At 43.1% G+C, this 24,653-nt stretch overlaps 1 protein-coding gene across 1 annotated transcript in view; it reads left to right on the top strand.

The window, feature by feature from the left end:
• The window catches only part of znf827 (zinc finger protein 827), a 75,806-nt gene extending 63,242 nt beyond the window's left edge, over positions 1-12,564 (top strand). The window contains 5 exon segments of the mRNA XM_034688193.1: positions 878-1,044; positions 4,442-4,651; positions 5,436-5,613; positions 8,406-8,819; positions 8,821-12,564. Of these exon segments, the coding sequence (XP_034544084.1) occupies positions 878-1,044; positions 4,442-4,651; positions 5,436-5,613; positions 8,406-8,819; positions 8,821-9,406 (1,555 nt within the window). The 3' untranslated portion in view covers positions 9,407-12,564.
• Positions 12,565-24,653: the final 12,089 nt, after the last annotated feature.

Raw genomic sequence — 24,653 nt, 5'->3', positions numbered from 1 at the left:
ATTAAATATTTCTACATTCATTTACACCAGAATAGTTCCAATTTTTAAACCTGTTTTCATTTTCTCTGTTTTTACCAGTGATAAAAATCGAAAAGGCAACATCATAGATCATCATCAAAATGATGCTTTGTTGCTTTCTTGGAAACTAGGAACTCATATCTTTAGAATGTGTATATCTATATGTATGAAGCTACAGCCTGGAGAAACTTAGCTTAGTTTAGCTTGGCTTAGAGTTAGAACCAGGAGAAGTTAGTGTTGCTCTTACCAAATGTAACAAAGTAATGCCCAGCTGAAAATCCAGATTAAAATATCAAGATTCGTTATTTTAATCTGTTCAGATTAGGATTTGATTTATTAACTGAGGTTTTTTTTAATAGGTGTGATGCTAAACATTTTATTTACCAGTAAACTGACTTTCAGAAATCATCTGTATGCTGACGACACTCCTTTGTGGTTTTTAGCTGTGTTGTTACAGAAATGTTTCATTTTGCCATGCCAGCTGATTTTTCTTGTAGTTACAGTCATTTTACTAAGCTAAGCAAGGCTAACTGTCTCCTTCTCTGACTTAATATGTACTCCGGAGACAGGAGGGTGTTCTCAATCCCTTCTTCTAATTCGCAGCAAAAAAAAAATTAGCATGTATTTTTTCAAAATGTCATTCTATTCCTTTCTTCATCTGAATGTGTCTAATGATGTGAAAAGAGTGAAATAGCACCAAGTCTGCAGTGTGTCATTTTCAATCATTTTAATCAAATTAAAATATCCACACTGTGCCACTTATCAATTTATGCGGACATAATATAACACTAAAGCTGCCTGCCCCTCCCCCTGTTATTCTCACCATCATCCTTCCTCTTCCTCTCTGTTCTCTGTCCAGCTGCCATGTGTGCGATTTCCAGACGGAGCTGAACGCCCAGTTTGTCAGCCACATGTCGCTCCATGTGGACAAGGAGCAGTGGATGTTCTCGCTCTGCTGCAGCGTCTGTGAATACGTCTGCATGGAGGAGAACGACATGAAGAGCCACATAAGTACTGGGCATGCAGGTACGAATGTCTTGGGATGCATGGCTGCTCACTGGTTCTGAGAGTGACAGCATTTATAAGACAAAAACTTTGATTTATATCAGTGTCCTGGATGGTTGAAAGTAATATTAATGGCTATTCTGAATGATTTTTGAAAGAAGATTTTTTTTTTCCTTTGAGGATGATAAAATAAAGTGACACGCCTATCTGTATGACATTTTGAAGTTGCCTGTTTTGCCCAAATTTAAACATATGCAGAAGAAATCCGTTACTCCCTAGAAGAAGCATTCACTAGACATTAATGATCACCTCATATTAAATATTAAACCAAAGAAGCTCCAGATTATGACTATGAATTAACAGTTGATAATCAGCAACAGAGAATTGTGCTGATTTCTGCTTCATGCAGGGTTTTCAAACATTCACTGAGTAGTAGAAGAGTACATGATTCAACCTCTAGAAAAGATGGTTTATGGAGTTATTTTCAAAAATTACTCTCACATGTTAAGAGTGGGTGGTAGCTTACACATTGTGGCTCTTGTTCACAGCCCAGAATAGAAAAACAGTGCAGTGCTTGGACGGTGACACATTTTCTATTGTTTTGGCACTGCACTCCAACACATGGGGTTTAAATTTAAACAATGGCTAAGGTTAAAGAGACCGATTTCTGCTTTAAGGCTTTTAGGAATTATACAGTTTTCAGATGAAGTACGAACAATATCTTCTCCTTTCATTTAGCCTGCATCTTTATGTCAACACCGTTAAGTGTAATCACAATTTAAGTGTTTCACCCTCTCAGTGTTTCATATAGGATTGTTATTATGTATGGCAGAGTTATTTAACTGGTAGATTTTTGGTTTGCACATGTTAATTGTTTATATTGTCACAGCAACAGTTTAAAATCAAAGAATATTTAGTTTCATGTAATGTATAACAATGAAACCCAACACATTTTTACATTTAAGGCATCCATATTTATTTTTTCTATTTGTTAGAACGACCAAAACTTCTTTTTTTTTACAGATTTGTGAAATCAGTGCCAATGAAATAATTAATGGCTCCAGCCTTACTTTTATTTCAGTTCTGTCATACAGAAATACAAAACAAACATTGCAATCATCACTGTCTGAAATGGTGCCTTAACTACAATATTTTACTGTACATTGACTGTATGTGGAAGGAAACCAGCAAACAGTTTCTTGTTTAAAAAAAAAAAAAGCATAATGTAACCGTAATTCCACTTCCTAAACTTGTAGTTGTGCATGAGTTTAGAGGCCACAGGGAAAGACAAGCAGCAGAATCGGGTTTCACAAACCAGCCTCCTCCAGTCGACCTTCTTTGGACTTTTAAAGCTGCTGGAGTGAACCCCCGGTGGTCGATATGAGTGTTTTTGTCTAAAACAGCTTTGTCCAGTTTATTGCTGATGTTTTGCTCCTCCGCTGTTCCTCACTATGTGTGTGTGTGTGTGCGTGCGTACTAGTTGTGTGTTATGTGTGGGTGGGTGGGATTGTCCGGCCTAGACAGCTGAGGGGTCTTTCAGAGGCCACAGTGGCCTTGTTTATCTGAGAAGGTTGGCCCTTATCGTGCCTGAGGGGAAAAAATCAATAGGCCTTGGGTCCTTTGGAGACGAGCTGGGTTTACGATGCCGCTGTGGCCATCTTTTAAGTCTCTCAGCCAGGCTCGGCATTTATCTCAGTCTCACACAAGATGGACACCACCACCAAACACACAAAAGTACAGGAGAGCCGCTTATAGTCACCTTAGTCGCTCTTCTTCCTCTATGTGGAGATTTTAATTACTTTTCCAGGTCTAGCCCTAAGAGTTTACTTTCCTGATAAAAATGTACAAACTGTTCAGGTTCTTGTTTTCAGTGCCTTTGTATTTTGACTAGTATTGACCAATCCTCTATGAGCAGGCTTTTGTGTAAAACAGGAAAACAGTCTGTATGGAGAGCAAAAGAGGGTGGGACAAAGTTCGGGCTCCAATCAGTGATAGTTGGTTTTGCAGATATCTGCATGGCAAAAGAGCTAACAATCCTTTCTACATAAAAAAAGTAACTTGAGTGACAAATTGGTTTGTGGCTGTGTTGCGATAGCATTTCAGCAATCAGATTTCTTAACTTTCAAAGGTCCTGTCCATTTTTTTTGTCAGGCTCACACCTCTGAAGAAAGCCAGAGTGAAGCTTTTGTGTTAGTTACTATTTACAGTGAAACTGAGACTCACCAGACACAACTGGGCGGACACTCAGCATGAGAATCAGAAAATGTAGCACAATAAAAAGGAGGCATATGTCGTTGCCAAAGGATTGCCGATTGGCTCCGAGATATCTTGGTAGACTGTAAAAGGTTAGTTATCTGGTGAACCATGTGGACACGCCCAGGCATGAGTTCAAGCTGACCCCCCGTGAAGACTGAACTCCTCACAGGGAAAGGTGTCAGTTGGGTGCCATTCTCTGTAGGGGGAAGGTGGTTAAATATGTGACTGTATTCCTTGATTTCTTCTCTGGATATTTTGGCTGATTTAGCCTGTTATTAACGTTCCTCTGTCAAAGAGGAGAAGTCACAGACGAGAGCTGTTCAGTAAAAGAGAGAGAGAGTATTTTTCAGTAAAGGTGTGATGAAGGTCGCGGCATAGATTTTTGTCCCTTCCTTTTTATTTGTGTTTTTTTTGTTGCTTATATTCTGTTGCATTACCCTTTTGGACATTTAAAAGAAGGCAGGTGTACGTTAAATACTACAGCAGAGGAGCTGCATGAAAGCCTTCACTATACTGTATTCAAAATGTTGCTACAACTGCGCTGTGTTGACCCTGGTATATTTAGATTTGACTGGAGGCAATTAATCACATCTTCCATCTCTGTATATATTTGTGTTTGCAATGCATGTGTGTATTTCTGTATGTCTTAGGACTCTGTGTCTGTGTGTGCCTGTATTAAAAAGAAAAAGACAGGTCAACCATTTCAGGATCTGTGCAGCCTTTTCTCCCTCCTTTTCACTCCCTCCTGAGTGAATGCCCTTTGTCGAGCTGTGCCCTGAGATGCTCCCGCCATCTTAGCTCCTTCGGCCATGACCCGCGTTCCTCAGCCCTCCCTCCCTCTCGCCCCCTCCCCTTCTTAATTCCCTCTCTCTTCCCAGTGAATTGCGGACTTAGAGAAGGGGATCAATAAAAGCACACTGCGTCTTGATTTGACTGGCAGCAGGGCCTCAGCCAGAGCACAGGGCTGCTTCTATTCTGTGTGTGTGTATTATGCTGTGTGTATGTGCTCATACACAGTGAAGGGGTCCTTGAAACTGGAAATTTAATATAAAGGTTTTCTGTTAATGGTTTTCCTTGGTTGGAACTTAAAATGTATCCCCAGCATTGCCTTAAATAATAACAAAAGACTTTATTCTCTGTCATATGTCCTCATGGCATCCAGGTCTGAACTCAAGGAGTCCCCTCAGCGAGACCAAGAGCACCTCCTCGTCTCTCTCGGCCCTCAGCGACTCACTCAACAGCTCGGAGGGCGGAGACCTCATCCACAGTAATGAAGAACTCAGGGGCCTGCTCGCCCCGCCCTCCTCCGCAGGCAGCCAGTCCAGCTCTGGAAGCCACTCGGGATCAGGAACTGAGGACAAGTCTGACAAAGGCAAGGAACTTGTGAAAAAATTGCAACCAAATACACTATGTTGTTTAAATCCCCTCAGCGTCTTGTAATATTCAGCCTGTGGCACTGCTGAGGTGTTGTTGAAGCCCAGGTTGCTTTGGTACCAGTCTTCAGCTTGTCTGTACTTTTGGGTCGAGTATTTCTCATCTTTCTCTTGACAAATATCCAACAGAGTCTCTCTGTGGTTCAGGTCCGGCCAGTTGACATGCCAATCTAGCAAAATAATATCATCGTCAGCAAACCATTTGGTGGAAGTTTTGGCGCTGTGGGCAGGTGCTAAGTCCTCCTGGAAAAGAAAATTAGCATCTCCTTTAAACTTTTTAGCAGATGGAAGCATGAAGGGCTCCAAAGTATTCTGATAGACGGCTTTGTTGACTTTGGACTTGATAAAACACAGTTGACCAACACCAACAGATGACATGGCACCCTAAATCATCACAATCGGCAGAAATGGTAAATGGACTGTATCTGTATAGCAGTCAACCCCTCAAATTGCTTTTTATATTACATGCCACATCCAACCATTGACACCCCATTATGGTTATCAAAAATTTAAAAACATTTGTAGAAGCACCTGTATATGTGTGAAGACATAGCTGAAGCAGACCTTTCCTCGGTCTTCCTTTTTGTTTGCGTTTTTAGGATTACTCTGAGACTTGCGTCACGCTGAGTTTGAAGAGCACAAACTATTTCACCACATTATCAAATATTAAATAAACTAAGGGTTTAGGGTTTACTCACCTTTACACCTTCTCCTTTTCTAAAGGTTTCGAGTGCGTCTTCTGCAATTTTGTGTGCAAGACGCGTAGCATGTATGAACGGCACCTCCAGATCCACCTCATCACGCGAATGTTTGAGTGTGACGTCTGCCACAAGTTCCTCAAGACGCCCGAGCAGCTGCTGGAGCACAAGAAGTGCCACACCGTCCCCTCCGGAGGGCTCAAGTAAGGAAAGCAAGTACAGACAGAGGTTCCTAACTCCGCCTGTCCTTCCCCTCCCTCATCTTTCAACCTCTCAATTCATTACCACACAAGCAAATATGCAGTACATACACAATGAAAGAGCAATGTTAGAGTGTGTAGTCTACAGCAGATTTAAATTTGGATTTCAGTCAGTAAGATCAGAGACAGAAGTGTGCAGCTGGAAACAGTCTGTAAATGCATACAGTTATCCACAGTGTTATAATAATGTTGTGCTATCTTATCAGTTCCATGCACAATGGTTCCAGTTATTATTTTGCATGGGAAGCTAAGCTTTCTTAACATAAAATTATGTATGTAAATGAACTCAAAGGACACTGAAGGATGCAGAATGCTTATAAAGCTGGCCAGCCTGACCATAGTTCTTTTTAGTAAAATTAGATTTTAACAGACTTAAGGATATCACTCTAAAACTTTCTTAAATAGAGACAAGCATATAAATAAGCGGTCTATTTGAAGATAATTCTAGCCATGTGTCCCTAATCAGTTAACCTCACTTTAATGTCCATTATCTGCAGCCAGCAAATGAAACGATACAAGCTGCAGTTTTGCTCGACAGCCTCTCTTGGCAGGTCTAACTTATTAGACAGCGGTCTGTGGGTCTGCAGTGGCTGCTATGAACAGAAGGGAGAGTGAAAGGGAGATGGAAATGGGCTTCCCCTCAGGGTCTGTTGTTCCACTGCCCACAGCTAACAGCCATGCCAAAGAAAAATATCTGATGGAACCTGCATACCAGAAAGCTGCTTTTATTTATCCCCCAATGCAGACACACTGGGCTGGGTATTATATAAAAAACATTGGCACACCACTAGAAGATAATCATTTAGAAGAAAGTGCACATGCGCCATAAGTGTCTGATGACTTAGATTTGAAACAGCGTAGACTGGATATTGACACAAGTCTATTCAAATGAACAGATACTCAAACTAAAACATGCTTTGAAGTGTTCTCACTCTGATCTGAAACACAGCATGCAGCTAGTGGAAAGAAATGAAAGCTTTCCAAACATAACTCACACTGTAGTTTGCATCCCAAACACTTCAAACCCTACATGTAGAAACACTCAAACAGCTACTCTAGCACATGCATATTAGATGTCGTTATCGTAGTTCAGGATTTCTTCATTAGGCAGTTTTCTGTTTCTAATACTGACCGTAAATGCAGCTCTAGTCTCCTCTCATGCTTCCTTCTCCATCTCCATACTCCAGCCCCTCAGGAGCCTTTGTTGTACTGTGACACGTTTATTTCCCATTTCAGGCCTGTCAGGCTAATATAAAGACCATCTGTTGATCTCAGCGTCCTCACAGCACACTGATTATGTTAGTGTTTAAGTTTAGAGTGCTCATAATAATGTACCTCTGCACAAATTAAGCTTTAGTGGCATGTGCCAACATCTGGGATTGAAAAAAAGGTTTAACTTATGATAATATTTGCTCACTTATGAGGTGAAAATTGCTGTAAACTTAACATTTTGTGTCATTCCAAGTAACACAAGCCATTCCTTGTTTTTCAGTTGTTCTCATGACTCCAGTCTGTGCATGTGCAGAACCATCGAGTGTCATTATTATCGATTATCGTCCTCATCTTGTCATAAGCAAAGATCTGTACTTTACATCTTATTTCTGTGCCAGCCATCAGTGGAGTTAGGATGTTATACACTTTGAAAAATGTTTTGAAAAGGTAGCATTACACTACATGTAAAGCAGGAAGCTGCCATTTAAGTTACATTGACCCATATTTATAACAAATGATGTGGTTAATAAACACAGAAAAACACTTTAGTAAGCCCCTTTACAGCATCTGAAGTCTCACTTGAGACTTAGTTGTAGCTGTAGTGAGAGTGAACACATGTTTAAAATGTTTTTAGCTTGATTAAATTTTTAAGGTAGCATACAAAAGAGGAACAAATTGGTTGTGGGATATTTTGGATCCATTTCAGAAGCTATGGTAGAACTGAGATCTTTAAATTCTTACGGTCAAATCTGCTTTGATTCATCCTCTTATGTAGTTCTGTTTATGTCTACACATGATGGTTGTATTTTCAATTCTTCAAGGTTTACACTGTCTCTTTAATTTATGTAAACCAAATTTATTTTTAGTTTCAAAGCAGGCAGGCTTCAGCCGACAAGGTGTAGAGTAACTTATCAGAGCTAAAGAACAAGCAGTGTTTAGATAAACTCCTCAATTGCCTACATTTTCTGACCCCCAAGGTCCACATAAAGATTTTTTTCCCCGACCAGTATGCACACGTGTATACACTTGAGCAATGTGAAGTGTATTTCTATATATGTAGGAGTGTGTAGAAAGGCAGAGAGGGCCTTGACCATTTCGAGGTTTTTCTGAGGTGATTCTGTTCTGCAGGGTTTGTGAAGCGCTTTGGGGCCCAGAGCAGATGAAAGGTGCTATTTAAATGTAAGTGCCACTCCATTCCTTCATTTCCCTTCATGTCCTACTGCTCCAATCTTTTCTCCAGCCTGTCACCCACCTCCTCCTCCTCCTCCCCCACACACACATATACCAGATCACCTCAATTCTCCCACCATTAAACTGCCACACATACCACCATGAGCACACACACCTGTACATCATACACACTTTTCCTTTACCTGCTCTTCTCCTCTTCATCTTTTTGTGTTATTGAATTTTAAAGGTGTGTTATGTTATTTTTTTTTAAGGCACGCTTCCTCTTCAACTGTCTTTTGCTTCTTTGTGTGTTGTGTCCTCCCTCCCTGCGTCCCTTTTGTTGCATTACCCAGGTGCCCTTTCTGCATCTACTCCACCAATCGTCCAGCGGCCATGGAGTGCCACCTAAAGACGCACTGTAAGATGGAGTACCGCTGCCGCATCTGCCAGGGACTGTGGCCCGACCAGGCCTCATTGGAGGCCCACATGCGGGGACACCGCCTGGGTAACCACTACAAGTGTGAGCAGTGTGGCTACTTGTCCAAGACGGCCAACAAGCTGATCGAGCATGTGCGCGTGCACACGGGCGAGCGGCCCTTCCACTGCGACCGCTGCTCCTATAGCTGCAAGCGCAAGGACAACCTCAACCTGCACAAGAAGCTGAAGCACGCGCCGCGCCAGACTTTCGGCTGCCAAGAGTGCCCTTTCACCACAACACACCCCTTCGTCTTCAGCCGCCACCTCAAGAAACACCAGAGCGGAGGAGTGGGGGGGACTGGGCGGAGGAGAAGAAGAGGAGGAGGAGGATGAGGAGGCAGGAGAGGAGGAGCTGCCACTCCAGGGAGCGTCATCATCACGGAAGAGCCAGGAGCACTTCCTGTTTGGCGGAGGAGGAGGGAGCAGTGGAGGAAGTGGGAGTAACAGCCCCCTCATGACTCTAACAGCGTCTCAGGCGCTGCAGTCCGTCGCTCTGTCACTCAGTCTTGGTAAGTCCCACCAGCTGGACAGCACCAGCCCTCTACGCCGCCTGGTCAGCACTAATGGCAACAACAGCAGAAACCCTGGTGGCCCGAGCAGCGGCAGCCCCTCCCTCTTCCTCTCCTCCTCCCGCCACGTGTTTGAGCAGTACAGGAACTGCGAGAGGGCGCACCTGATCCCCCTCACCACCCTGTTCACCCACAACAGCCGCTTCACATTCCACTCGCACCTCCACTCCAGATGGCGGCCCGCCACGTCTCCTCTCCTCTTCTCCTCCAATCCGGCGTCCCCCTCCTGCTCTCCCTCCTCACCCACCTCCCACAAACACTCCTTCCTGGCCTACCTGGGACTGATGGAGAGGGCCAAGACTGTTTGACCTCGCCCTCCTCCTCCTCCTCCTCCTCATCCTCCTCCTCCTCACCTCGCTGTATCCCTCACTCCTCAGACAGTGGTGTGAATGACACTTGACCACTGCAGAGGGAGCGACATCTTTTCCAATCAGACCAGCAGAATAAGCTGGAGCAGACAAACATATTGAAAAAAATGTTTAAAAAAAAATAAAAAAACATTTATAAGAGAAAAAGGCTGTACATGCTAAAAATGCATTTATATCAAAAAGCTGCTTTTCTTATCAGTTCTATCAATTGAATTATTACTACTTCAACTACTACTCTCTATGACCTTTCATTTCTGTTTTTAAACGTCTGAATGACCTGGACCCAGTTGCATTATCTGAGGAAACTAACGTATCTCAGTTTTATAGATATTTTTCTTTAGTCGTTTGACGAGATATAAAGTTGGAAAAAGACGAAACAAAACTTGCAAGTGCTATATTTTAGTGCATTTTTGTCTATTGCTATTATGCATCAAGATAGCATGCCCGTTTCTGTGTTTTCAACTAGCTTTGACGTCATTAGAAAGCTGAAAAATTCAAGATATCCTGAAGTGTTAGCGGTGCAACGTGGACAGAACCAATGAAACGGAACGCTTTTCATTGAAAAAGGCACGTTTCCAAAGCAACGCCTCAAAACCACGCACTTACTTATTTATCAGTCTTGTACATAGTTTTGTAGCCCTCTCCCTACCCATCTTTTTGATTTCTGTTGGTTTTTTTGTACAATGGTGGAACCATATTATGCATAGCTGCTGCCTGATATCACCTCTGCCTCAGAATAAGTGTCATTATCAGCTCATTTCAATATTTTTTTGTAAGCTCACAAAACAGAGGATAAGCTGTGTCGATGTAAATAGATGGAAAAAAAATGAATCAGACCGATCATGACAAGAAACATTTACATTTTGTTTCAGCAATGAATTTAAAATCATGTCAATGAATTTGCACTTACAGGCGAATAAGCAGAGAATTAACAAAGTAGATGCTCTGTGTTTCTGAGACCAGGTGGATATCAGTGCAGCCTCGTGTGCAGAATTATGTATCACGCACCTATACTTAGAAGAGATATATGAGATAACTGTTTTGTGGAGGTGACCAGCTCCGGGTTAGCCAGCGAGCTGCCCGCAGCACAGGTCACCACAGGCCGATTCAATGGTGCTTTTTGGAGCTTTTTGTAATTTTTTGTGTACAAAAAAAGAAAAAAAACTGTTCCAAAATGACTTGAATGAATGTATTTTTGTTTATGTATATGAAAATGAAGCGATACAGAAGTGTGAACAGGGACGTCTTCTGTGCTGGAAAAAGACGGGAAAGTTAGTGTGTTTGGTGGCCTTCTGTGTCCTTTTTCTTTTGTTTGTTTTTCTTTTTCTTTTTTTACTTTTTTACTGAGCCTTTTACATCATGATACAAACATTTTCTACTAACATTCATATGAAACCCATTGTGAGAAAAAGCTCCTGTAGGTGCAATGATGAAGCAAAGCCATTCATGTGTACAGCATTGTGTTTCGATGGCAGAGGCTTCTGTTAGGCCAGCAGACATGGTACTGCTTTTTACCCCCTCTCTCCCTCCTCCTGTCAACCTTTTGAGTTTTAATTGCACTTAATGTAGTTACACTTCAAGCCAAAAGCACTTAAACCTTTAATTTTCCTGTTTTTCTTTTTTTAAGTGCAAACTTAGATCCACCAAGTTACCGTAATGTGGAGTGGACAGCAGTTGCTGGAAATGACTCAATCAACACCCCTCATTTTCACGTGTAGGCATTTCTCGCAGTGCAGAAAGGTCTGCCTCTGTGAAATCGGAGAAAGTAAATGAATACAAATTGCATGAATTAGACAGTAGAGGTCAAGCTCTCCCTGGGAACTAAAGGTCCCAGGCTAAATTGCGATGAGCCAATTTTGCACAGTGCTGCACTTTTTGATTAAGAGAATATGTATTTATCCGTAAGACATGCTCAAAAAGTATATTTGCGAGATAGGACAGCATACTACAAGCATTTTATTTTAAAAAAGCTTTACCCATTACTTGTTTTTATAAGTGGTCTTTAAGCCAAAATCCCTTATTTGTAAAGGGATTTTTTTATTTTCCTTTTTTTATTTTTCTATTTTTCTCATGCGTTATCTTGTGAAGAATCATGTTTTGTTTTTTTTATTTTTCTAATGAAATCATGTCAGAATAACAAAAATGTGGATCGGAAAGAGAACATGAATTGTCAAGACCAAAATGTAAGGCTGTGATGTTAGGATTGAATCCGTCACGTCGTGCTCTGGAGCGATTGTCCCCCTTTACACTGCTGTTTGTTGGTTCCTTTTTCGCTCTGTCGATGTCTGGCATGCTGTCTCTGGAGTAAAACGAGCATCCCTCCAACACACAGACACACACACACACACACACACACACACACACACTTGTACTATCTACGTTATCTTTTATACTCTAGTGCCACTTGGTGGAAGGAAACCACCTGAGACTTCTGAGAATGAGTCAAACTTAATTGTCAGGGTCCATAAAAAAAGATACAGAGATAAAGAACAGAGTGCATCCACTCTTGACACCTTTTTAAAATATCTGCCTTTTATTAATCATGAATGGCTGCACTTCTTTATGTCCCCTCTTAGTTTGAGTGTAATGTTGAAAAAGGTAACAGGGCTCTATCCTTTTGAAAACCAATATTCTTAAGCACTTATTCTGTTTATTTTTGCCCATTTGTACGCAGCACAGTGACCTTTTTTTAAAGCTTGACTACTTTTTCAGCACTTCAAAGCATGCATGACATGGCCCTCTCTCTTTAGCACTTAATTGTGTTTAAAACTAACTCCCTCAGTTGCATTTAGTTAGCATCACTGCACTGTCTACAATCAGTTAGCTTTACGTTTGCCTGTGTTTTATGATTAGCAAAAAGGCTCAACTCTCTTCTCTTTCGGCACTCGGTAAAGATTGGTATGTGCTGTACAAAGCTTTTTTTTATTACTCCATTGTTAAGGCTGTACAGGGTTGTGACGATAACTGGTAAATAGATCATTTGTACTTTTTTTGTTTTGGTTTTCTATTTGTTTTTCTTTATTTGGCATTATTTTATGTTCAAACTTGCCAGATCTAAATGTAACAGGATTTGAAAGTAAAGCTTACATCAGATATTACGTCAGTTGTTTTGTCTTTTCTCTGTTAATGGTGTGTATCACATTTCTTAAACAACCTCAAACAGCATCACACTTGCACTTTGTAAAACATACAACAGTTTTCCTCTTTCTGCCCAGCGGCTGCCTCTTTGAATATGAACAGAGATACAAAGCAAATGTTAACTGTTTTAGATTTGACTTAAATCAACACAAACAACCCTCTGAAACCTCATCATATATAATAATGCTGGCTTCAGTATGTAAACTTAAATTATAAAGTATTCACATTAATACGTGAAACATAAGTTTTTCCTTTGCTGACTATTTTAAACTGGTTAAATATATATATATATATATATATATATATATATATATATATATTATAATAAAGGGACACATTCACTTTAAATTGTTGCACATTAACTCTTAACAAGCTGTAATAAAGCACATATTTACACCTTATCTACGTTACTATTATCTAAATGTACCAGGACATTCACTTAAGTCTTCTCAGTAACCCCCAAATACTGTAGATCAATACTGTTACACATGCTGTTATTCATGAACAAGGTCAGTATGTTTGTCTCAGTATGGTTTTAATAGAGTGGTAATTAAACACAACTTAGCAACACATGTTAAGATTACAATTCATGTAAAACAACTTCCTTTCTTAAAAGAAATAAGCTTAATAAGAAAGTTGAGGGAAGACTGTTAATGGCCTGGTCATAATACATTTATTTAAATAGCACCTTTAAAACAAGGGTTTACAAAGTGCTGTAACAAACAACAGAGCATACATAATAATTCAGTGATGCTGAATAAGGCATTAATAAGTTCTGTATAATGAGTAATAAAGAACCAATGTGCAACTGATATACATGCTTATAAGCAACCAGTAAACAGAAAAAATATGATTAAAATTATATAGAATTTGATGCTAGTTCTGCTTGGTAGTTAAATTATGCGCCCCATGTACAGATTCCACTGCTCTGAAATTGGCAGCCCCAGAGATCGATCCTTCATGCCTGAACTATGAGCCTCATGTTGGTAATAACCTGTTTTTACCTCACAATGATATCAGCATATAAGGAGTGCAAACTGCAAAAGCCTTGGTGGCGCTTATTCACTTTTCTCTTCAACAGAAAACACAACTATAAATAAAATCAAAGAGTAGATGAGGTCAAAAGCATGTTCCAGATTGAAGAGAAGGAGCAGAAAAATTTGCCATTGAATCATTCAGTGATGAAGCAGGGACAGCAGTGAGGGGAGCGCACTGATCATCTTTGAGGGACATAACATTCTGTAATTTATAACACTGGTGTGCCATCATAATAATAAGGAATAGGATCTGTCATGATGTCTGTGCTGGTGTTTTTATTAGACCGATGGGAGGTGCTCGCTCTCCTCTCTGTGTCGTAGTAATGAAAGTTACAGCACGTTCTCGCCCAGCCAAAGGTTGGCCCTGCCTAATGAAAACAGATGAAGCAGAGATAAAGTGTTTGCCGACATTAAGGGACTCATTTATCACCGTTAGCCCCCGAGCTATAGAACACCTTGGTCTGGAGCTCTCCTTTAACGGGCCCTGCCTCACAGCACCCTGGTGGCATGCTGCATTCAGCCTTCCAGGCGCATGAACACCTCCATCCTCACCTCTTTCGCTTTCATACCATGCAGATTTTGCATTATTTTAAACAGATTATAACATCTGTATGTGCATATTTTCTCATCCTGAGGGTTGGTACATGCATTAGTGTGAGGTTCTAGCTGTGAAAGGCAAACATTTTTGGAGGAATCTTTATCAAAACAGAAGGATTAGGCAGTCCTCCATCACCGCGCCCTCGATGTTGACCCCATGTGGGTTCAACAGCCATCCGAAGCCGGATCTCTCCCGTTGAAGGGCCGTGTTCTCATCTAGCTGCTCATCTTTGCCTCTGTAATAATGAATCTTTTCGGCTGTGTTTAAAGCTGCTTAATTAAGTTCAAAGCAGTGCTCGGGGCACTGTGCGCCTGCTCGTCTGACCTCCCTATGAGTGGAAGTGTTGATTAGGAAGTGAAGAGACACGCAGGCACTGCAGGGGATGGCTATTGATTGAAAGGATAGAAAAACCTCATTTGGATTGTGTGATTGGAATATCACACTGTACACAGGGGCTGTTTTTCTTCATTTGGCGTGCAACAATAACTCCAATCCTGCCCGGTGAAATTGTCAACTAAGTGAGGAATTTTTTCCGTGATAAGACTAAAACGCCTGAGTTTTCCCTCATCCCAATAATAGCCCTTCACCCCGGCCCGAGCTGTCTGCACAATGTCGACCTTTCGACACCACCTCGCCAAAGTTGGCCGCTGTCGATCGATAGCGTGTTAGCTTTTTTGTTTGAAGGTTCAGGCTGCCTTGGCTTTATTACAGCTGCTGAGAGTCATGGGGGAGTCGTGCACGGCTTTGTGAGAGAGGAGCTCCCTCTTGTTTGCCAAAAGTGTAATCCCGCCGTGACCCGCCGTGACCCTGCCCTGAGAGGAAAGCTGCTTAGACAGGAGTGCGTGTCTGTGGGAGCTCCCAGCTGCCTGGCCTCTCTCTCTGTCTCTCTTTTTCTTTCTGTTTTTCTCACTACATCTACCTCACCCCCTCTTTTAGCGCTCCGTGTACATCTTAAGATCACACAGAATGTCCCCTTTTGCCCCTCTCTCTACACTCTCCTCTTCTCTTCTCCTGTTTACCTCCTCATTCTTCTTTGTCCTTCCCTTCTTTTACAGTAAACTCCATCAATACTTCTAAGACACCCCCCCTCCCTCCTTCGACCACCATCGAGGTTTTCATCCTGTGAAGCAGTAGAGGCTTTGCTAAGTGGAGACAGACCCCCCAAACTCCCCCCTTTTTTTGCTCCAACAGAGAAAATAAACACACAAAGTCCTGCCATACACAGCCTTCAGAGCAGACTACAGAGCAGGACCACTGACACACGGGGAAAAAAAGAGAAAATGAAGGAAGAAAATGACCTCTGGAATCGATTTGGCATGGGTTGAAGCCAGGGCTAAAAACTGTGCAGAACAAGGCTCCACTGAGGCTGCTTGTTGATTCATAAATCTATTCATCTTTGGGAACATTAGGCACCGAAATGAATCAGTGAATATGAAATTCCATGTTTATTCAGTCTTTGATTGTAAGAAGAAGTTGTGCACAGGCAGCTGAAATACATTCAGTTATACTCTAAAGTGGAAGCTGAAACAAAGATGTCAGACAGAAAACCGACAATCCTCACCTGCGCTGCAGAGAGATGATCTGCAGGCTTGTTTGCTGTGTCACTCACTAGTTTCTCCTCTAGAGTTAGGTTTGGACACGCATGGTGGGACGTGCATTTACATGCATGTTTGGTGCCCAGCCCAGGGGGCATAGCATCACTGCCTGCCCGGCCCCCTGCTGCGCCCGCTCCCCATTCTCTGGGGTGAGACATCACTCGGCGGGGGTCAGCAACAATCTGATTCAGGAAGCACTGCAGGGGGTGTTTGGACTTTTTTGGGGGGAGAATTTACCCACAAGTTTCCGGTCCTGGCATATCCAGACTGAGGGGTAGCCTGAATCAGCAGGGGGGGGTGGGGGCAGATCATACCCCCCTGCTGGGTGCTGCCTCAAATATAAAGATACTGCATGCCCACTCCAACGAGATGACAAACATGTTATAGAGAAGGGGAAGGAGGGGGGAGGAGGGTAATGAGCAGGGGGAGAGCAGCTCTACTTAAGTGTGATCTTTGAAATAGATCGAACACACGGCAGCCCACTCCCCTGTTGTTAGGCTCCGCTGTTACCATGGCATTCTGTGACAGCCACCAGCCATAGGTTACTTGGTTTCTATGGGTTACAGTTCTTCATTCACATCTCCTGTGACACTGAACTTAAACATATTTCCAACCAATTTTTCTCTGCAGCTCACAAGTACGATCTCTCTGACTCAAACACAGGATGATCAGTTTGAAACATCCTCCTCTTTTCAGACGCTTTCTTTGGCCTGTCAGGTGTGATGATTTCAATGATTCAGGTCTGCTGAGATCTACAGTGAGAAGATTTGGTCGGAGAGAGCTTAACAGAATAGTCTGAGGTCGAGCCCAAACTAATCAGGCTCCTCATTTCCCTGGACGGTGTAATGAAGTAGAACGCTGACCCCCCTGTTGACCCTGGGAATCTGTAGCAGGGAAAACCGGCCTGGGGACCAATTAGGGTAAAGCTAACAGAAATATTAAAACGAAGAGTCATTTATTAATAAATACAATCCAAGTCATCTTTAAAAAAAAGCTGCTTCAAAGCGCTTTCATCTGCCTTTATGTGCAAAGAAAGCACAGATGGCAAGAAACCTTACATTTTGCAGGATAACAAGCTATCCTAAAGATGATTTGTACCGAGGGTTGATTACAACTTGGTTAGCTCTGCTAATTATCTCATGCACTTGAGCTTTTAATGATTTCCATGATTCAATTATCTCTAACCGAATTCCTGTCTTCAATCAATTAAAGCCAAAGCCACACACTCATCCATCTTCCAATCAGGACGTCGGGAATCCCTCCATCCATTCTCATTTGAGAAGGGAGTGGGTCAAACAAATTAACAGAGATCGCATCCATCCATGTCTTTTCATCCTCCTTTTTTATTTTAATTCTAACCTTTTCTGCTGCTTTTACGTTGTTGCTCTTCAAAGCGGTTGTTTAGAAAGAGGCCATAGATGGCTGTATTTTGTATTCAAAAACTGGTTTAAGGAGACTATTTTCAAAAATACTCAAGTGTCAGTTAAATATTTTTAACTTTACAAAAATAGGAACAATATGGCTGCCCTCCTACCCTGACCCTTTCCTCTGCAAAAACAACTAATGTGCCATGATCCCTCAGTGTTCTTCTCAAACCTTGAGTAAGTACATTACTGTCTTTAACTTACTCTTTTTCTTGCTCCTCTCTGCTTGTTATTGTGAAACCTGATATAAAGTTGAGTGGAAGCGGCTCTCTTCATCTCTCATTAACGCTTTTGCACAGAGAAGTACACTTACAGACATTAACACACAAACACACACACAACTCTTGATTTGGAACACAAGCACACACAGTTTGGCACCATCTGCTGGAACCTTGAGCTACATGTAGGAGAACCATTTAGCTTGAGAGGACATTTGCAATCGAGTGAACAATAAAAAGATTGACGAGGGGGAAAAAAAAAAACACAAGGAATAAAATCACAAGCTGTTCCAGAGAGATGATTAAACATCCGCAGACATGATTCAAAACTCCTTAGTTGAGATTGTTCTTGAAAGAAAAGGAAAGGCATGTTTGATTTGTGAATGCAGCCTGTTCAGCCACTTTACAGCTAAATTAGAGGAAGAGAAGAAGAAGCACAGAAATGGTTGCCAAGGTGCCCAGATAGTCATTTAACCCTCATTGGTCGAGAGGGAAGCTGAGGGCAGGGCAGCCTTTTTACATGCTGCTCTTTCCATCCCCATTATCTCCCCCCGTCTCATCCCCGCTACCACCACTATGGCTTCCTTGAAAGGCTTTAGCATTCTTTTAAATGTAAATACCAAAATTGTGCTCCCTCTGCGCAGACGCACAGGATGCAGCTGAAGATTAGGTCTGATGTTTTTATCACCGCAGTGGCAAAAATCGTTTAACAGCAGCACAAAAAGCATAGCAGAGCACTGGGGGCGTTTTGGTCACATTTAACACCGGGGAAGATAAAACACAAAGACAGGCCGACTCCTCTGCAGTGGCCTTGTCTGAGCATCCCACCATGATGGACTGTGCTGCAGAAAAACATGGCTGCAAACTTCAATCTCTCTCAGCAGTGTTCATCATGTTACTGAGTAGCTTCAGATGTCTTCATTTAGAGAGCAGCCTCCAAGATATCTATTCAGAGCCCGTGCATTTTTTTGGACGGCAGTGAGTGTGCATTCCCTGGCACAATTTTCAATAGAGCTCCCCCTGGAGTGGCCGGGAACGGCTATCACAACAATTACACTGACAGCTCTTTTCTAAAGTGCACTTGATTTATTTGATTTAGCTAAGATTAATGGCCCTCCCTGCAAGCAGGCCGGGCTAAGATGTGCACAGGAACACAGGCTTTCTCTTGCAGAAGCTCAGGTGTTTATGCTAACATAGATAATGAAAGTGCATCAGATGCAAACACCCATATGAAAATGTGTGTACTTAGGATAACAAATCATTTTTAAGCCTGTTTTTCATTTAGCTTTTCTAGCTGTATGCATGAACTGTCATATATACTTCCCCAGGTTATACATTAGCTTTGTGGACTTTTAGAGGACATATACTGAAAAATAAGATGCACACTACTATGGAAGCCCAAGGTGGACAGGGCTGTCTGATGTCATATTGAAGCAGTGAAAAAAACACTATATAGCATACAATTCAACTGAAATGTTTGTTCAGTGTAGGGCTTTTCAGCGGGTTAAGTTTGTGTTCCTGGTGGCTTAGTACGACTGTTATCGTCCGCATGTAGCACACATCTATACAACCTACCTACAACCCTACTTCAAAAAACCAAGCAGACTATATCACAAAATAAAAAAAATGTATTAATTTAATTTAATCTAAATGGGACAAATATGAGAAAAGAGGTTGAACTTGTTTGTTAGTTTTATTTATTTATTTATTTATTTATTTGATTTATTTGTAAAGGGACCATGTACAATATTTAACATAAATGTTACCGTTTGATGCATTGTACCAGAGTTGGCTTAAAGCTAATTTACATCTGCAGTCCCTTGGCAGGTCACAATGTTTAATGTTGGGGTTACATTTAGTTTGTCCTTTTACTCCATTTTTTTATCATGGATGGGGACAGTGAATCTTCTTCACATTACAAAATAACTTATCTCAAAAAAAGTATTCATATTGGATATAAATTTAAATAGAAAACAAAACAAAAATTTGACTTAAAAGCTTCATGTGGTTATGTCCCGATTTTTGTTGTTTTAAATAAAACTAAAACAAAATGGCTTTTGAGGGTTATTTTCCACTTTAAGGATTAAATCTGACTCATTAAGTAAAATCTGACAAAGAGTAGCTTCAAAGCATCCTTTATCACAAGCTATTCAATTAAAATTCTGCACAGACACATATGGCACACAGTTTGACCTCCATAGGTACTAATGCTACAGAGTTCAGCTTTACACGTAGGCTACAGCAGTTTTGGTTCTGTTCATCAAATCTTTACCTCACAACCTTCAATCTAAATATCAGCAGGCCTACGTCTCCATACTATTGGACCGTTGCTTGAAATTAAAGGTAACATGGTCTGATTTTTTTTTCTTTCTCGTCTTTTTATTGATTCAGTTTTAATGAAGGCATCCCCTTAACTTCAGTAATATCAAACTCAGAACTTTTTTTTTTTAAAACATCTTCCATAAAAAATCTGCGTTGTAATGTTGTCTTTCTTAAAAAGCAGGCACATAAGCTGTGATCAGACACGTGTTCCCAGATCAGTCTGCTAGAGGGAGACACCTGCCCCTCTGCTGTGTGCCAGAAGCTGCTACGTCTGGCTGACCGGCCAGCAGTTGCCAGGCCAGTGGTCCGGTACAGTCCAGTGCGGTTGGCACTGATGCCTGCCCATCTGCCCGAGTTGACACGTTTGCTCCCACACCACTTGTCCAGGAGGACGAAATGTGCCATGGTGCCCTGGCAAAGTTCCCCCAAATGTCAACCTGGCGTGACAAACCCATGCCGGCCCCCTTGGCCCTCACAGGCCTGAGAGCGAGGGGCCCTGCCCTGGACCAGACCAGGAGCCAGGAACATGCCACGGTAACAACAACTGCTGATCGACTACCGGGGTGCTACCATCTTGTCCGCGGTGGACGGAGCTTGTTGGGTCGGGTAGAGGATGACTGTACTCATTACTGGGCCTGAACCTTACAAAGCACGGCTATTCAAAGTTTATGGAGGGCAGCTGGACAGAAATGAGACATCACAAGCAGGAAATGTACTCAGGGACAGTGCTTGGATCGTTCGCTGAAGCAATCGTAATCCATTTAAAATGTTATAAATTAACTCACTGTCTCTTCCTTCTTTCGCCAAAACCAATGGATGCAGAAGAAAAATAACATGCTGAACATATTTTCAGTTGTCTGAGCAGATGGTCTTGGAGGTGCAGTGAGGTTCTGATGTTGGCTGACTGTGTCCTGCAGGCCCCCCAGGGCAGCAACTGTGAGTGGTCATTAACACAGGGAGCAGGCCATGCCAGGAGAGAGAGGAGTCGAGCGGTAGTTAACAGCCACTATCCAGTTAAATCCTCATCCTCTGAGCTAAACAGGGAGAGCTGCAGCATTCCTCACTGGTTACAAAAGCTGTAAAAGAAACACTTCATGTAAGGGGAAAAAGACACTGTTTTACAAGCACAAAGGACCAGGATGGGGAAAGGTGTATTTCTCCTCCACCACACCTCATCACTCACTTTTGCTGAATCTAAGGTTACAGCCAGGGCTGTCTGGCAGTTATCCATACACTGTGAATCAAGTGCGTGTGTGCGCACAGTGTAGCTGCGGACAGGTATGACAGGCTGACCTCCGCATGTTACCACAGAGAGTGTGTGGCCCAGTGTTACCTGTCATAACACGGGCTGCCTCGAGCCCCTGAGAACCAGCCTCGACCAGGCCACTGGGCAGCCAGAAATAATAGAGACTGGCAAGAGGGCAATGAGGGGTCACACGGAGGGAGAGAGGAGGAGGGGATGGGGACATATGACAAGGGGAGTTGTGTAGGGATAAAGGCAGGAGAGTGAGACGGAGAGGAACAGAGGGAAGAGAAATTTACTGTAGTGACGGACGCTGTGAGGATAATGATGAGGGAGCAAGTGGGTCAATCAGGGAGCAAAGCGGGGAAGATAAAAGAGAGGGAAGGTAAGGAAGGAGGACGCTGTTCTCCTTTCATTTTACACCCTCAAGTCTCTGTAAGGAGCTAAAAAAGATGCTTGAATGCAGTGAGGGAGGAGGAAAAGGAAACCTTACTTGTGCTTTGAGCTCTCAGTCTCTTTCTGACACCACCAAGACAGAATAACAAGCCTCAGTTTTAACAAGACGGACCACCTCGCATCACTTCCCGTCTCCTTTTTGAAGCCAAGTTTATCTTTGCGAGTATGATGTTGGAGCGCTCTCGAGGTGCAGCCTCTCACTCGCCTGCAGAGATGGAACAGCTGAATTCACTTAGGCAGACTTGGCCAGCAATTAAAGTGCTGGATTAAGAGTGATTGCATTTTGTGTCCTGAGGAGGCGCTGCCTGCCATCTTGAGAGGTCTCATTAACATGGCTGCCGCGGGCTGTGCTGAGCAGTGCCACAGGCAGTTAAAAAATAATGGAGACATTATCAGCCTTAATGTCCTGTACCTGGAGTGGAGAAGATTTTATAATCACTATTGTGATGGGCCACAGGCTGCCAGTTGTGCGAAAGGGAAAGGTTGGATGAAGATAACCCTTTTCTCTGACCAGACCCCTGTGTGTTTTTTTGATCAGCCACTACACGTGGGGGAGTCTGAGCAGCTGGATTTCATTAATTGAGTGCTGGCAGCGCTCTGCTCTGGCGGCAGGGGTGAGTCACACTGGTGGGATTGGTCTCCCTCTCCCTGATATCATCTTCCAACCATAACTACAAATAATTATTCACTCAAATCCATTACCGGGGGTCAATCAAGTTCCCCAATCAGTTCTAAAGTCCAATTACTGGCGCCAAGGCTCTGTTCGCGCCTTCCTGCAGATGAAGGCCTGGGCCCACAGGCTGCCCAGTAAATTACACACAGCAAACAGAGCAGTGTGCATGTGTGGGAGAGACGCAGCCTCCTCAGGTGGGTAATAAAGCAGAGGTACAGAGTGGAGTCCCTGGGGCATTCTGACCGTACCATCCAGCAGACTTCACCAGGTTAAATAGAATTAGCCCATGCAACAGGACGCACTCCGAATACCAACCACGTCTCATCACTCTACAGGCTAGAGAGCACGCAGCATGCACACGCAGCCTGGTATTAACATCCATCTCAGCAGTTGATATAATAAGACATGTCGCCATAAGGGTCTTCCTATAAAGAGGCTGCACAGTGACCCATCAGAGCAGCATAATGAGTGGGGTGTTACATCTACGAGCACACACACACCACACACACACACACACACACACACACACACACACACACACACACACACACACACACACACACACACACACATGCAGGGCTTCACTGCAGCTCTCCCGCCCCATTAGTGTGCAGCTTCTTGTATCGTTTTGCAGCCGTCTTGAAAGCGAGCCCTGAGCCTGAAGGAAATGCTTCTCACACACTCTCATCTGTCACTACAGAGAGACAGCAGCGCAGTCAGCCGAGTCGGGTGGGCAACAAGGCAAGGCAGGCAGCGACTGTTGGATGTATGCGTGTGTGACAGGGGATGGATGGGTTGGTATGTATGAAGAAGATGTGCAGAAGGAGAGCAGGATGAGTGTTCATGTGTGTTTTGAAAAAGAAGCAAAGGGTGGTTGTGTGTGCGTGTGTGTAGACAGAGCAAACAGCAGGGATGGGGTGAGGCTTTGTGGCTCAGCAGCCCATGACCGGTTGTCGCACACACACACACACACACACACACACACACACACACACACACACACACACACACACACACACACACACACACACAGGCACAGATCCCAAATCAGCCTAGTAGGAGGGCCAGTGTGACATTTCCCTCAGCGTCAGGCTCTGATCTGACCAGAAAACAACCAAAGTGCAACTCTGGAACATCCAACAAGAAGAAAAACAAAGACGTCTGTCCATGCTCGCCCTGCTTTCTGAAATTTGTAGCAGCTTCATTGTTCAGCTCTCCTTCCAGACTTTGAGGTTTCAAAGGGGAAAAGTTGAGTTTTTGGACCACAATTGCAACAGTATGAGGGCTCCGTTTTGTTTCGTCGTGGGCCAGGAAAGCATTCTGTCTTCAGACTGCTGACACAAAGAAAGACTGTCAATGTAAACCCCCTCCATTAAACATGAAAAACCCTCATCAAAGCGCCAGTCTCTGTCCTCTGCTTACAGTCAGTGAAAATGCTAAACACATGTGGACGGTCCCTGTGTTTGGGCTAAAATGGCCGAACACGATCCGGCAGCATTTGAGTTAATCTTCCTTAGTGGAACCGCATGGTGTTGTTTACACTGGAGACAACCGAGTGTGTATGTATATGCATGTGTGTAAGTGTGTGTGTGTGGAGTGTGTCCAGACCTGCAGGACTCAGTGTTCCCTTCTGCAAAGCCAGAGCAGTTACAGTGTGTATGTGTTTGTGTCAGCATGATGGAGGAGAAGGGTGTTACTCAGACCTAATGAATCCATCTGCATTCAAGGGGCATTCTTCCTCTCTTATGCAGGCAGGAGCAAACGAGCAGCGACCTGGGAGCGAGTCCAGCGGTTGGGGGGCTTGGGATCTGTATTTCCAAAAGCAGAAACCAGTAGGAAGAGTATCAGGATTGAATTCACTTGTTTTTTCTCCTTAAAAATGAAGAATAATTTCAAAGAGAGGGTTCACACTGAAAGCTGTGCAGTCATACCCTTAACCCTCCTGTCCCTAGCACTGCTGCTTTACACTTTTCAGTGAGGATTGAGACAAGTGGAAGAGGGTTGGTTTGGCACTGTGGGCGAGGAGGACTACAGTACAGACTGTGCTCCAGGAGAGTGGCAGCTGCTGATGTCCTCACCTCTGAGTGACCTGGCACCCCAGGCAACCTCAATGAAGAATGGATGGAGGGCAGGAGGTGGGGGCATTATGAAGAGGAGGGTGGCTGGCACTGAGGGCCCTGTCATTAGGATAATGAATCCAGAGCGGAGTGGAAGTAGGGAGACCTCTAGTGGTAGGAGAAGTGGAAGAAACACCGACAGGGGGTGCATACATGTGTACTGTGTACTTCATCAGAAAACACTACATTATTCAGGCCTTTATTTCAGCTAGTTTTATTTGTTGGGACCTAAAACTGTCTGCAGTTGGTTCCAACTTTAGCTGCCAGGCTCTCAAGACAAGAGATTATAGAGTCCAATATGACGCCAACAGAAAAAGTCCCACCCACATCTGCTAAACTATCATTCAAGCTCATTACTGCTGTATT

The sequence above is a fragment of the Notolabrus celidotus genome, chromosome 7, assembly GCF_009762535.1.
Source record: "Notolabrus celidotus isolate fNotCel1 chromosome 7, fNotCel1.pri, whole genome shotgun sequence".
In the NCBI taxonomy this organism is placed as follows: Eukaryota; Metazoa; Chordata; class Actinopteri; order Labriformes; family Labridae; genus Notolabrus; species Notolabrus celidotus.
Note: the sequence above shows the minus strand (reverse complement) of the source record. Positions and strands in the feature narration are given on the sequence as shown.